Below are 15,328 nucleotides of genomic sequence, written 5' to 3'. Positions count from 1 at the left end.
GACTTAACTACCCATTTTCTGTCATTCTGTCCTTCCCTCCTGGGGTTTGGCTTCAGTCTCTAGTCACCTGGTCCAGGATGACAACCTAAGATCCAGTCCACTTGTCTGTTTTCCAGGTAGCAGAGAGGAGGATAAAAAGAGGGAGCTTGTATTCCATGTGTGCCATTCTGCACAGTTCTGGCTGCTCCCGAGTAGCTTCTGTTTTGTGGAACTGAACTCAGTCACGTGACACAAGCCATGTCTAGGGCTGGATATGTAGTCTTCTAACTGAGTCCACCTTGAAATCAGTGTTTCGCTCAGAAAAGAGAGACTGGCTATGTGGGAGTAATTTGGTGCTTGCCTCTTGACAGCAGTCCCTGAACCACACACTTCATCTCGCTGTGTCCAATGTTGACCTTTTTCAGGAGTCTATAGCGTACCCTTTTTAGCACATCTGAATGGGCATACCCTGTGGCTGTCAGTCAACACCTCTGAATGGGCGTACCCTGTCTTGCCTTCTGCAGTATAACATAAGCGTGACTGCAGTTGTTTACTTTGCTTGGGTGCTTGTTTGGAGAAAACTATTTTTCTCGTTTGGGGAGGACTTGTAAAGATACATTGATTTCTAAGGATTAGCTAAAGAAGATGAAATGTCTCTTAAAAGCCCTTTTAAAGCCAGGCATGGTGGTTTGTATCTGTATTCCAGCCCTGGGGAGGCTAGAGAAGAGGATTACACAATTTGAGGCTAGTTTGGGTAGCACATCACGTTAAGGCCAGCCTGCACTACATTTCAAGACCCTGTCTCAAAATAATTAGACAGAAAAAGCCTTTTTAATGTGTTCCTAAAGAACATTTTATAGTCTTTAGAATTTGCTATAATTACTGGTTAGCAAGTTTGCACCTTGCTGGGGGGCTTGGGACTGTTCACTTTTGAGTCCTGGATCTTGCATGGTACATAGAGCATGTAATAAATGCTTGGTGAATAGGTGCAGGGAGAAATATAAAACATTATTGGTTTATGACAAGGAGGAAAGGAGACATCAACATCACTATACAGGAAATTTTTTTTACTAACTCTCATTTGTTTATTTATGTATTTTGTGTGTGTGAGCATGTATATGTGTGGATATTCACATGACAAAATACACTGTGATTAGAGGACAAGTTGTAGAAGTTGGTTCTTTCCACCATGTGGGTTCCAGGGCATCAAGCTGAGGTCAGCAGCCTTGTCGGCAGCACCTTTGCCCTCTGACCCATCTCGCCAGTCCGTGTCTTTGGTAGGCACCATCCGAAACAAAAGCACAGAACCTTCTCTGTGCTCTTTTGAACCAAGGAAGACTAATACTCAAGAATTTTGCAGAGCTGTAACTTGCCTGTATTACAGTTGGCCAGGCTTGGGAATCATGCATGAGCACTGGCAGTCACCTGATGTTAGCCACAAAGGTCTGAAACAAACGGCAGGGACTAGGCAGCTTTTGTTCCTCAATGAAGCAAGAAGCCAGCTTTGTGAACAATGCATTTTAAACATTTCCTCTCTTTTCAGGAAGAAACCGATCCTGCTTGTGCACGGAGATAAGAGAGAAGCCAAGGCAGACTTGGAAGCCCAGGCAAAGCCCTATGCAAACATTTCCCTCTGCCAGGTAAGCTGCTCTTGCTTGACCTCAGGCTGAGTTAATTGAGTCCATCCTCCCACTGTGGGCAGCAAACCCTCTCCCACCTTAGCGTTACCAACAAATCTTTGTCTGATTCCGACTTAAACACTCCTGAAGTGACTCCCTTCACTAGCAGGGACTCCCATGGTCAGAAAGGCCTTTTTCTTTAGCTTGACTTGAAGTCTCCTAGTGATGCTACATGTTGGTCCAGATTTCCTGCCCTCTCTGGAACCACACAGAATAATGTATGTCTTCCTGGCTGGTGCATAGACTTTTTTTTTTTTTTTTTTTTTTTTTTTTTTTGGTTTTTCAAGACAGGGTTTCTCTGTAGCTTTGGTGCCTGTCCTGGAACTAGCTCTTGTAGATCAGGCTGGCCTTGAACTTACAGAGATCTGCCTGTCTTTGCCTCCTGAGTGCTAGGATTAAAGATGTGTGCCACCACTGCCTGGCTTCGTGCAGAGATTTCTACATTTGAGGTCAGCTATCCTCTTCCCGTAGTCTGTCTCAGGGCTGAGCTCCCTCTTCTGTTGTCCGTGTTTAGTACAGCATGCTTCTCTTGCTCAGGTCAGCTAGCGCTTGGTTGTGCTTAGTTTGTCTTGTGCTTCTTGTAACCTGGATTTCAGCATGTGACCCGTCTCCCAGATGCAGCCAGTGGCTCTGGATCTCTTTGAATGCAGCTGATAACTGCTTCTGTGACACTTCTGCCTTCCGTTAGCCACCACTGATGCTTTAAGTTCTTTTCACATCAGCCAGAGAAATGGAGAGACCCATAGATTAACAGCCTGTTAGAAAACTGAAGGGAGCCCCACATGGCACAAGATCCCAGCGCAGTGAAGGGACATCGAGTGGTCACATACTGGAACCAAAGCAGAGAGGAAGATGGGACAACAGAAGCCGTTGTCCAGTTTCTCTGACTCTTCCATAATTTTGCCCTGTGCTCCAGTAGTCAGCCTGCAGTATGGTGATAAGCCTTGGGCTTTTGTTACAGCGGTTACTTTATACACTGCCTCTAGAAGGACCTATTTATTCCATGTGTTATTTTGAACAAGCAGGCAAAAATGGGAAGAAGAGGAGTTCAGGGGATTTTTGTCGGAAAGCGTTCGTTTCTGTGGAAATGGTAACTGTGAAGTAGCAGGAAGAACATCCACCATTTCCTGCCTCTGTCAGCATGGTTACCACCATCCCCGAGGAACCACAGTGAGCCACGGCTACAGTTTTCTCTCCTTGTCCTCACTGCAGTAAAGTGGGCGCAACGTTTCTGATCTTGGACTGAGGAGACGGCTCACTGGATAAAACACGCTTCCTGCACACATGTGTGTGTACACACCAGGGTTTTTTCTCTGAAAGTAGAGACATGATATCTGGGTCCCTTTCCTTGTAATTTTCCTTCTAGGTCTCTTTTCTCTCTCACAATGGGAGAGTTTTAGCTCACATTTGATTACGCTTCTTCCAGCTCTAAATGACGCCGATGATTCTGTTTTAAACAGAAGACATTAGGTCACTTTATAACACCCCACAGCGTTTTTCTCTGATTTAACCCACTTCACATCATGTCACTATGGCTTCAAAACGTGTCTTCTGGACTGTGGCTGTGGCTCAGTGCTAGAGCGCTTGCCTAGCGTCCACAAGGCCCTGGGTTCTAACCTCAGTATCACTAAGAAAATCTTCTCCCACAAAAAGTGTGTGTGACTCATCTTATGCACAGAGATATCTTTATGCCTTTGTTTAGAAGTTGCCTAAAATTCTGTTGTTTGCCTTGATTTCCACCGACAGAAGAGGTGGAAAGTAAACTAAAAGTGAACTGACACAGGAACCCTGAAGGCCCTGATGCAATCTTCAGACAGCCTCTACCTCACACCAGGTTTAGGATGGCCACTAGAGGGCGCAGAGACACACCTCTCACAAGCCTGTGTAAGAAACCCTACTAGAAACGCCTCTGCTCAGAGTCTAGAGGGAGACCCGAGAATCATGGCCCTGTCCTGACATACTGAAGTGCCTCTCCATCTTGAATTTTTCTGGTAATAACATTCATCAAGGAATCAATTGGGCAGAGATTTAGTGCAAGGGGCTGGAAATTGAGGTGACGGTGGTAGAGAAGGGTCACTTTGCCTGAGTTCCGCCTCTCGGCTCTATGCCTGGGCAACTGTACAACATTCCTGGATGGAAAACACTTTTATTTTGATATTGGGCAGCTTAAATAACGGATATCTAGGAAGCTGAGAATTTGAGTCCTAGTGCAGGTCACTCCGGCTCCTGATAAAGGTTCCTCCTGCCTTGTGGACGGCTGTATTCTCATGGTGTCCTCACACGGCAGGGAGAGGTGGGGGCGGACTAGCTCTCTGGTATCTACGAGGACACTGACTGTATTGGCTCCCCTCCTCCCTTCCCATGACTTCATTTGATTTTACTTACCACCATCAAGTCCCCCTCACTAACCCTGCCCCACTTGGGCTTTGGCTTTGACACGTGAGTTGGAGGATGGGCATGGCATGAACGTTCATTCCACGATGCTCATTCTGGCCTTGTCGCTTTCCATTTCTTTAAATCTAATTTGTCCGTGTATAAAATGGGTTGCTAATGGCATTCATTACAGCATTTGAAAGAGTTGATGCATTAGCCCAGAAAAGCCCGCATTAAAGAGCATCTATTGAAGTGACTTTCAGTCCGTTGTTTGTGCCTGAAAGCATGGAACGTGTGACCAAACTAAATTTAGAAGCCAGTTCTCTTAACCACTGCTTCTTCTCAGTTAAAAATCAGCTGATAAAGTGATTCTGTTATTGTAAAGACATGAAGTACAGTCTATAGCTTTCTTCTCTGGCCAAAAAGCACAGACGCACGCTGGTCTACCCATGTCCCCCAAGCTGCACAGACCTTCGGGAGCACCTGCAAACTGTGTTGAACCTGCTTGCATATAACAGTCTTCCATTTCTGTCCCTAGCAGCCAGCCCTGTCCTTCTGTCACGTGGTGGGGAGGGCTCCCTGAAAGTTCATATGTTTGTCTTGCTTACAGCAAGCATGCCTCTTTCCTGAGCACTTGTGTGTCCTTTCCCATCCTCTCCCAGCAACTACGAGTCTCACAGCAATAGCCTGTTTTAAAGAGGAAAAAGCAAAGCAGAGAAAGTTTTTCCCAAAGTCAGGCAAATATGAGGCAGGATTCGAGCCCAGGTAGTGTATTCCTAAACTGATCACTCAGCTGCTTGTGTATCCTATAACCTGTTCTTTCTGGCGTATTCTGTTGACCGACGTCTTGTTGTGCAAGATGGTAGATAAGATGGTAGATAAATGTTTATTTTCAACATGCCTACACCTACTTGTAAAGATGTCATTCCGGAGCACAAGGTGGGTTTGGCATCACTTACTTCCAGCTTGTGCTAGTTTGTATGAAACGTTCTCTTTTAATTTAGCATCATGATGTCTTTGTGTTGTCTTCACATTCAATGCTGTTTTAAATATATCCTTAAAACTATTCACCTTAATTTTTCAATAGAAAAAAATCTCATTTAAAATTAAATGTATCCTTAAAACTATTCACCTTAATTTTTCAATAGAAGAAAAATATCTCATTTAAAATTTTGTTTAGAATCACAATTACTTTATTAGGTTTTTGGCAGCTAAAGAAATTAGGCTTGTCACTCATAATTACTGTAGTTAAAAATGCAGTATGTATTAAATCGTGTGGGATAACAAAAAAAAGTGTTTTAAATAAGCCTTATTGGGTGCAGATGGTGGTGCATGCCTTCAATCCCAGCATAGCAGAGGCAGGTGGGTCTCTGAGCCCAGGCCAACCTGATCTACAGCCAAGGCTACATAGAAAAAAACCCTGTCTCAAAACGCCACAAAAACAAAACAAGCAGTAGTCCTCATTGTCCGCTATGTTCAGCGAGTCCAGTTTTATCCCAAGTTTTTTCAGACCCGGGCCAGCTGGCCTTGGTGAGTTCCCGATAGAACATCCCCATTGTCTCAGTGTGTGGGTGCACCCCTCGCGGTCCTGAGTTCCTTGCTCGTGCTCGCTCTCCATCTGCTCCTGATTTGGACCTTGAGATTTCAGTCTGGTGCTCCAATGTGGGTCTCTGTCTCTGTCTCCTTTCATCGCCTGATGAAGGTTAATATTCAGGAGGGTGCCTATATGTTTTTCTTTGGGTTCACCTTCTTATTTAGCTTCTCTAGGATCACGAATGACAATGGGTTTTTGATCCTACTGCACATACTGGCTTTGTGGGAGCCTAGGCAGTTTGGATGCTCACCTTACTAGACCTGGACGGAGGTGGGTGGTCCTTGGACTTCCCACAGGGCAGGGAACCCTAATTGCTCTTTGGGCTGACGAGGGAGGGGGACTTGATGGGGAAGGGGGGAATGGGAGGCGGTGGCGGGGAGGAGGCAGAAATCTTTAATAAATAAATAAATTTAAAAAAAAGATCAAGATTAAAAAAAACAAGCAAAAATAAACAAAAAAGCTGTCTTTTGTTTGTCCAACAGAGGGCAGTAAAACAGTTTTGTTTTTTTTTAAGTTGTCTTGGTTCCCTTCTCTTTAATTTCCAGTAGCTAGGAATAGGAATAGTAAATATTAAGTGAGACTTTTAAAATAAATTGTTTCTTTCTGTCCTAGGCAAAGTTGGATATTGCATTTGGAACACACCACACGTAAGCAACTTTGACGAAATGGGGGAAGGTGTGATTTTAATTGGTCGCAGGATATGAGCAAGGAGCTTTGCGAGCTGATCCCAAGATTCAGCATAGAAGCGTGAATCTGTGACTCAGGGGTCTCTGCCTTTCACTCAGGACATCGGGTGTGGCTGCTCAGAAGCACAGAATTACAAGCATGGTCCTTGTGATCACAGATGATTCTGTGTACACAGTCAGTGCTTACGGCATCCCTGCTTCTCAAAAGTTCTGTGATCTAGCGAGAATGAGTTATATTGAATAGTCTGGTATTAGTTATTGATCTTTTAATATCATAGACCAGAAAACTCGGGCTTAGAATAAATGAGTTGATTTTCCTTGGGGATGAAAATAGGAATTGAACTCACTTTTAACTTTAGTTTTTAATTTGTTCTTTGTTTGCTCGCTGCTACAACTGACTTTGTATCTACTCTGCCTCATTCATCCCTTGCTCCTCAGAGCAGCTCATACATGTGCATTTTGTAATCCAGCAGTTCTCGATTTGGAGAAGTTACTGGAGTAGGACCATTCCGAGCTAGGGAGTATCCATGGTTTACATCTGCTGAAATGTCAGTATCTTAAAAAGGCTGGACTCGTGTCTAGAGATCTGAATTGTTTGTTATTTTAAGAATTGCTCATCAATCCAGGGAAGATAGCACACATATGCCTGTAATCCTACCTTTTGGGAGGCTGAGACAAGGGATCAGTCTACATGAGATCCCCGTCTCACCAGAAAGTGACAAAAATTATTCATCAATATCTATAATGTTTTTGAGTGTCAAGTCTGGAGGATGCCATTTTGTCCTTGCAGCTTTTCATCTTTGGTGAGAGCACAAACCAGAGCATGTGAGGTAGAAACAGAGAAAGCCCCAGCTTGTGGCGATGAAGTAGACACTGTCTTCACAGCCTGGAGCTAACAACAGTGGCTGTGGCGCAGTTCCTGGGATGACACACGCCTGAGCAAGCATGCGTTGACCAGGCCATGGGTACCCTGTGCAGAGCACATAGGGCGTACAGCAATCCCAGGCACAGTGTGTTACTTGGTACTTTAGAATGGGAAAGCTTTTTGGTTTCCCAGAGTTGAGGAACAAAGCCAAAGCAACTGAATAGACCATGTCCTCATCTAAGCAGGGCCCAGCCACAGCCTGCTGGGGCATATTTCTTCCCGCCAACTTCTCCAGCTGGCCATCTTCTCACCAAGACCTCTTCTCCCCTTCATTTTCTAGTAGCATAAAATGTTCACCGTCTCACCTCTGGCTGTGTGCCCTACACACAGTGCCCTGGTTTACGGGTGTGGGTGAGTTCAACCATCTTCTACAGGCTCACTTGGTGACCTAGAGAATACTGTTTCCTCCAGCCGCAGATTCTGCAGTTGTAAAATGAGAATTGCTTCTTCTTGGCATTGTCTTGACACATGCTAGAGCATCCTAAAACAGTGCCTGGAATGGAGGTGCCTGGCATGCATATTCTCCCTTCTGCATAGCACACCTTCCCATTTAGGAAGCAGCCCTTTTGCTACCCCACTACTTAGGAACAGTACTGTGGGTCCACCTTTTTGGGGAGACTTCATTCCTTATCTCCCTATAGTTTTAACTATGACCTTACTAACACACATAATATTATCTATGAAAAGATTAATATGTCTCCCCTTAAATTAATTCTTAATTCTGTTTGATAGGATTCACTGACATTGATACATGATTTCCTCGTAATTGATGCCTTGATTAATGAAAATATTTGTAAAGCTTCTATCATGAGACCCTAGCTAGCTTATCCTTAATTATAATCAGCTGCTAATGTGGCAACTGTGTGTGTCAATTTGTCCAGATTTCAGGGACTGCATTTCATAACTACAGAGCAGATAGCTCAGCAGCTGTCATTTCTTGAGCCTTGCATTAATTTATTGTTTGCCCACTTGAATTACTTCCTCCTTTTGCTAAGAACTAAATGTCTCATTCTCTCTTCTGGTCCTGCCTTTCCTCTTATTTAGTTATCTTTTTCAAGAGGACCTTAGTCATAGCAGAGCACAGTCACACAAGGTCCCCTGAAACCTACCAGCCTAGCCCTGAACTCACAGGCACAATCCTGCCACAGCTTCCCAAGCTGCTAGAGTTACAGGCATGTGCCACCATGCCCTGGTTCCCTTCACCTTTATATACCTCCTCCAGTATAGCTTCAACTCGCGGAGTGGCTCATTTGGGGAGACAGAGCCTCGTTGTTGTCACATGTGTCTACTGAGATATATAAGCTAGTAAAAAATAGCATTTGGCCTCAGAAGAAACCATAAAAAAAAGCCAAGAGAAGCATTACAGCCTTGAGAATGAGACTGTAGTTCTGGAGAGAAGACTGAAGTCCCTTAATAACTGGACACTCTGGAGATAAAAGTCACCCAACACTTACTTACAAAATAAAGCAGGGCACCGAACAGGAGTGAATGCCCAAGTGTTTATTTAACCTTTACATTGTGGACTTTGATTTCATCGTCATCTGTCCCAAGTCAGGGTTGATCCTTCATAATCCACATGAAAAGAGGAGGCTCAGGATACTGACTGGTTCACTAAAGCTCCTGTGGCTTCTAAAGAACAGGCTCCAGTCTTTAGACTTCACATTGAGAGCTCTTGTGGATATCTCCTGTCCTCTCTCACTGGAAGGAAAGTTAAGAAAAATATGTTAGTGATGCAAGATGCCCCACTAGAAAGAGAGGGCTCAGTCCAGTCTCCCTTGAGTTCATGGAGGAGGAAAGAGACTTGCTTCAAGCCCAGGCACACAATGGTGACAAGTATGGCGAATGGAACACATGTCTGATGAGGACAGGGCATCTCGCGATCTTCCAGCTGCAACATTAGTAAGAGATACATTTTACATTCTCAGTACACTGCATGTGTGCACACAGCCACAGGCTGCAACAGACTCTTGGACAGATACTTTAAACCTGTGCCATGTATGCGCCAGTTGTTGCAAGCAGGCTAGGCTGTTACACAGCAGGGGGTTCTGTTCCTACCTTGCTTGTAGGATGTCCTCCTGCACAGGGCATGGCCCTGTGGTCCACCGTAATGAAATGATAACCGCGGACTCTAAGGGACTGGTGAAGGGATGTGAGTTCATGACCCCCAGATATTCTGGTCATTTTTAGAGGGTGGCTTTCTATAGAAGGGGGTTTATAATAATTAAAATTTTGGGTAATATAAAAGGTTAAGAATTCCTCCAGCTGTTTCTTGCATTCTCGTTAGAAACCTGTTTATTTGGAAAATTCTGTTCATGCTTTTGTTCACCTCCCCTTTTTGAAGGAAAATGATGCTCTTGCTCTACGAAGAAGGCCTCCGAGTTGTCATTCATACCTCCAACCTCATCCGGGAAGACTGGCACCAGAAAACCCAAGGGTCAGTAGGGCCCTGCACTGCATGGCAGGCCTTTATGCTGGGAAAGGGCAAAGGCAAATGCTATTTGCATTCCTTTTACTTTCTGCTTTTCTACCTGTGCAAGTGATAGGCATGTGCGTAGAAAGGGCATTCCAGCAACAGCCATGGGATTTTCTTTTGCAGGGCACTGTACATGCTCTACCTGAGCCACACCCCATCCCCTCAGTCCTCTACTGCTCCCTGGCCTCCGCCCTCTCTCTTGAGGTTGCTAGTGTTAACAACTTGGCGCAGAATCGTCTGTGACCGTCACTGTGTACAGGAACATTAACATGCACGTGGTTTGTGAAGTTTATTTATTATAGTCTCTTTTTTAGTTTGAGAATTTCTCACATGCATATAATTTTTTTTTTCAAGACAGGGTTTCTCCGTAGCTTTTGGTTCCTGTCCTGGAACTAGCCCTTGTTGACCAGGCTGGCCTCGAACTCACAGAGATCCTCCTGCCTCTGCCTCCCGAGTGCTGGGATTAAAGGCGTGCGCCACCACCGCCCGGCTGCATATAATTTTTTAAACTTAATTCTACCCCTTAGTTCCTCCCATGTGTACTCCAGCCACTTTTCCCTCTCAACTTCGCATGCTCTTTTTATTTTTTTAAGCCTACTAAGTCCACTTAGTGCTACCCTGTATGTGGGACTGGGACCATCTACTGGTATGGGAAGGCAGTGTAGAGAAGTGAGTTTTGTTCTGTTTGATCCCTGTGTGCATGTTTGTGTGTGAGTAGGGACACATGTGTGCCACCATGCACATGTGGAGGTCAGATGATAACCTAGAGTGTCAGTCCTCAACGTCAGCCTTGTTTGAGACTGGGTCTCTTGCTGCTATGTACACCAGGCTAGCTGGCCCAAGTTTCTGGGGATTCTTCTGTCCCCACCTACCATCTTGCTGCAGGATCACTGGGATTATGTGTGTGAGTTACCGTGCCTGGTCTTACATGGTCTGTGATTATGTGTTACTCTCATTAGTTAATAAAGAAACTGCCTTGGCTTTTTGATAGGGCAGGATTTAGATAGGTGGAGTAGGCAGAACAGAATGCTGGGAGAAAGAAAGCATAGTTGTCCAGACACCATGGAGTCAGCCACCAGGTCAGACATGCTGAATCTTTCCCAGTAAGCCACCGCTTCGTGGTGCTACACAGATTATTAGAAATGGGTTAAGCAAGATGTGAGAATTAGCCAGTAAGAGGCCGTAACGAATGGGCCAGGCAGTGTTTAAATGAATACTATTTGTGTGTTGTTATTTCCGGGGCAAAGCTAGCCGTGCGGGAGCCGGGCGAGATGAAAAGCAGACCTGCTGGCCTCATCACTACAGCGGGCGTTTGTCTAGCTTCATTTCAGGACCCCAGAGTGCTCGGCTGCTCGCCCCCCCCCCCCCCCCCCCCCCCCGCTCACATCTGCAGTGTTGCTGCCTAGCCTGGGCTACAGCTACTTTGGAAAGTCTTCCCTCTGACGAGCTTTCCTAAGCCTCAAAGAGCCCATGGGATGAGCTGAAATACGGAGCCTTCCAGCACGTCCTCTGGGCCTGCTGTGACCTCAGTGTGGCCTCAGAGTTTCTAGTGTTCCTAAAAGTAGGTTTATAGTTCACATAGGTCAGACTCAAAGCAAGAAGAAGTGAACTGTCCTCTGGCGTGCCTCCACCAGCCACCCTAGTACAGGACCCTGTCGCCCTCTGCTTTGCCTGCTCTGGATTCTCTCTGATACTTTGCATTTCCTGTTGCAATTAAGAAACAACAGCAAAGCTCAAGAGGCGGCTAGAAATTGCCATCCACTCTTCTTGCAGAGGACCTAGGTTTGGTTCCCAGCTCCCATGTGATGGCTCACAGCCATCTGGATTCTTTCTCCTGTTCCAGGGGATCCGACTCCCTGGGACCTTTGTAGGCACTGCACACACATGGTGCACATACACAAACGCTCATGAAAATAAAATCTTTTAGAAAAGCAAAACCTGTAAGGCACCTTCCATGTGCAGTCTTCCCTGGTCAATGGTCTGCTCTGGCCGAGCTTGGTCCCTACGATGCAGAAGTTCCAGCTGTCCTCAGCTATTGCTTGAACACCTGTTCAGGTCTCAGAACTCACATTGTTTACTGGGTTCAAGAATTGGCTCCACAATTAAGAACACTTGCTGCCCTTGCAGGAGATTCAAGTTGATTCCTAGCAGCCGTATCAGGCAGCTCACAACTGCCTGTAACCCCCGTTTCAAGGGATCCAATGTCCTCTTCTGGCTTCTGTGAGCATCTGCATGCATGTGGTACCTACACCCGTACTCAGGCACATGCACATATAAAGCAAATGATGAAAATTCCGAGTTCTTGACCCAATGTACTGTTCTCGTGTCACCTCGCAAAGTATTAAGAACGCTTCCTTTCTCAGTGTCCTAGTTTAGAAAGTTACCTCCTGTCCCGGTCCTATCTGGAACTTGTCTGTTAGCGAACCTCTTGCTCTTAGGCTCAGCGGCATTGATGGGGGGCTACCTCACACGTCTGTCTAGTCTAGCTGGTCACTTTACACCCAGAGAAGTCATAGACCCTGCCCGCAATGGCAAAGCCAATGAGGAGCAGATGTGGTCCAGATGTGGGCGCCAGCCTTAGGCAGCCCTGCCCTTCCTGTACTAATTTCCCCCAAGGTAAGCAGGGAATGAGTGAAATGCCCCTCTGCTGAGAAGGCATGGATTTCAGACCCACAGCGAGGGGTTCTCGTCCAGCCTGCCGCGCATCCCGGTAGCTGGTAGCCCACCTGCTTCCTCGGGGAGCAGCTGCATAGAAGAGGAATTGGGCCATTTTTGTTGGGCTTGGTGGGTAGAACTACAGGGGCAGTGGCCACAAAAGGGAAAGATAGTGACAACAAATATGGTCTGGGGGCTGACCTAACCGTTCGTTGCCTCTTAGGGCTCCTCCTTTTGAGGGCAGAACTCTTAATCTGGTTTTGCATTGAAGAACATCTAATTCTAGAGGCGCAAAGCCGTACTGTTTTTTGTAATCTTCTTATATCATATTGTGTTGTATCTTTTGGCTTTATGATTATTTCTGAGATGAAAGTCGTCTTACCACTGTTAAATGCTTAACAGTTTGAAGCTAATGTTAAATGTGTTATATACTCATTCCAGACACAGCATGTATAGGACATGAAAATATCTCAAACCACTATAGAATGTACATTATATTTTTTAAAAAAAAATTCTTACTGAAAATAATCTTGCATATACATTTTTCTTGGTATGGATAGCTTTTGATTCTTAGTTTGACTAAAGAGCTACACTGATAAGGACCTGGTTTTACATCAAGAGATAACATCCAGAAATAATTCTGTGAGGGGAGTCATTGGATCAATGTGATCCAATCTGTTTCCTCCTGCCAGACATCCCTTAGTCTTCATGTAAAGACAGTGGCAGGGATTCACCTCTTTGGGTGTATAATCATCACAGCGGCATTGTTACAGTGAAAGCTCCTGGATGTTAATTAAAGGTTATTTTCTTTCCATTCTAGAATATGGTTGAGCCCTTTGTACCCACGAGTTGACCCGGCAAAGCACACATCCGGAGAGTCAAGCACCCACTTTAAAGCTGACCTCATCAGTTATTTGAGGGCGTACAATCTTCCCCCTCTCCAGGAGTGGATAGACGCCATCCAGGAGCACGATCTCTCTGAAACCAAGTATGTGTCCCCTTACCAGTATGGGAAGCTGAAGTTGCAAGCCATAAAGGTCTGGAAGGCCGGGGCCCAGGGGAAGGAGTATTTGACTGTGCTGCATGGGAGGCTGAGGGGATGAGAACAGATCTGATCACTCCATGGCTCTGGTTCACGGCATTAAGGTGGCAGTGGGTCTATGCCTCCCGCTTGGGTACTGGTAGCATTTCTTGGTTTAGCCAAGAAGGACCTTCAGAGCAGCGGTTCCCACTGAGGAGGCATGGCCCTAGAGTGAACTGGCCCCTTGGACGCTTCCATTATGTTAGTTCTTATGTGTTTTCTGTGGGTTTGTGGTATTATAGCACAACTTGCACCTTACTTTATTGTATTTTACTTTATTTAGTGTTTACCTTGTCGGTTCAACCCCTGGACGCTTTCAAGGAAGTCACAAAGATAACTGGGGACATTTTAGGCTTAGGAAGGTAATAAAACTTTTCCTGTTTTAACATTTAAAATAATATAATGTGTATTCTTTCTCCCTTTTCATTTATGATGGTGGTTCAAATCCCAGCCAGTGATATACAAGCCTTGTGGTCTTAACTTCTTTCTCAGCCTGCCTCTTGTCGGCTGTGGAATGGACAGAACTGTGTCGAGTAGCAGGTGTAAAACAGAGTGTCCTGTAAGCAGGGGGCTTGGGGACTGGCACTTGGTGTCCAGCCTAGGTAACAGAATGCACTTGTGTGCTCACAAATCCTGCAGGTTGAGCAGCATCGGCAATGTTCAAGACACTTCTCCTCACAGCCCATGCTGTGCCAAAGCTTAGTTCCAGAGCAAGCAGGCAAATCAGAATGTATGTGCTGAGACGGGAGGGAGTCTAACAGTGCTCTCCTTAGCATTGAAGTTTTTCAGGAGCTGAGCCCTGATGGATACTGGGTCTGAGAGCTGTCAGTTCAGTTCTGTTTCTCACAGCATGCTGCAGTACATGGAAACTGAGAGGGGTGTGTGTGTGTGTGAGCGCGCGTGTGTGCGTGTGTGTGTGTGTGTGTGTGTGTGTGAGCGCGCGCGTGTGTGTGTGTGTGTAAATATTACTGCCTGAGCTATGGAAAGGAAGGTAATACAAAAAGGTAATACATATTAAATTCAACAAAACATCAATCAGAATATGAGTTCCACTGGGGCAGGAGCTGTCCACATTCTTCTTGCTGTCTGCGCCTCTAGGGAGTACATGTTTAAGTGGATAAAATTTCTAAATACTTGTTCATTTATTCCTTCAGGTTTGCATAAGTGTCAAGGCAGGAAATGCAGACCAGCCATCTGCTGTGCTGTAGGTGGTTCATACCCATGTGTAAATATCCCTTTCATATTAGGCAGCCACACTGGAGGCCAAGGATTTGTCTCTGCTCCCACCCCTACACCCCTTAGGCTCTTGCATATGCTAGGCTAAGCCTGCCACTGCGCAGCTGCACCCCAACCCTGGAGCACAGTGCTTGGGCGAGAGAGCTAGAAAGGGAGCAGGCCGGAATGGACAGTGGTTAGTCATGTCGGTTCAGTTCAGGTATATTAGACAACTGTGATTTCAGAGTGTGTTTATCTTCATATTTCTGCTAAGATGGGTCTTTGAAAATGTTTGTTCTGCTTTTGTTTTTAATGCAAATCAAAGAATTGTAAAGACTTCCTGTCCGTATATGTCTTAGTTAGGGTTCCTATTGCTGTGAAGACATGGCCAGGGCAACTCTTTTAAAGTAAAACATTTACTTGTGGTGGCTTGCTTGTAGTTTCAGAGGTTCAGTCCATTATCATCATGGTGGGGAGCATGGCAGTGTGCAGAGTCCTACATCTTGCAGGCAACAGGACGTTGATTAACACACTGGGTGGTATCCTGAGCATAGGAAACCTCAAAGCCCGCCCGCACAGTGACATACTTTTGCCAACAAGGCTACCCTCTCCAACAAAGCCACACCCCCTAACAGTCCCGATAAGATTTGGGGGCCAATTGTATTCAG

The 15,328-nt window shown here is 45.5% G+C and overlaps 1 protein-coding gene across 3 annotated transcripts in view; it reads left to right on the top strand.

Moving 5' to 3' along the window:
- Positions 1-15,328, top strand: part of Tdp1 (tyrosyl-DNA phosphodiesterase 1) — a 71,528-nt gene that overhangs the window by 12,542 nt on the left and 43,658 nt on the right. For all 3 annotated transcript variants that reach the window (XM_041633043.1, XM_041633044.1, XM_041633042.1), the window contains exons 5-9: positions 1,523-1,619; positions 6,238-6,272; positions 9,578-9,670; positions 13,185-13,352; positions 13,729-13,807. In XM_041633043.1, the coding sequence (XP_041488977.1) occupies positions 1,523-1,619; positions 6,238-6,272; positions 9,578-9,670; positions 13,185-13,352; positions 13,729-13,807 (472 nt within the window). The remainder of the gene's footprint in view (positions 1-1,522; positions 1,620-6,237; positions 6,273-9,577; positions 9,671-13,184; positions 13,353-13,728; positions 13,808-15,328) is intronic.

The sequence above is a fragment of the Microtus oregoni genome, unplaced genomic scaffold (genome assembly GCF_018167655.1).
Source record: "Microtus oregoni isolate MIOR12 unplaced genomic scaffold, Mior012 000043F_ref0000047, whole genome shotgun sequence".
In the NCBI taxonomy this organism is placed as follows: Eukaryota; Metazoa; Chordata; class Mammalia; order Rodentia; family Cricetidae; genus Microtus; species Microtus oregoni.
The sequence above is the reverse complement of the archived record's forward strand: the minus strand, read 5'-3'. Positions and strand labels throughout refer to the sequence as shown.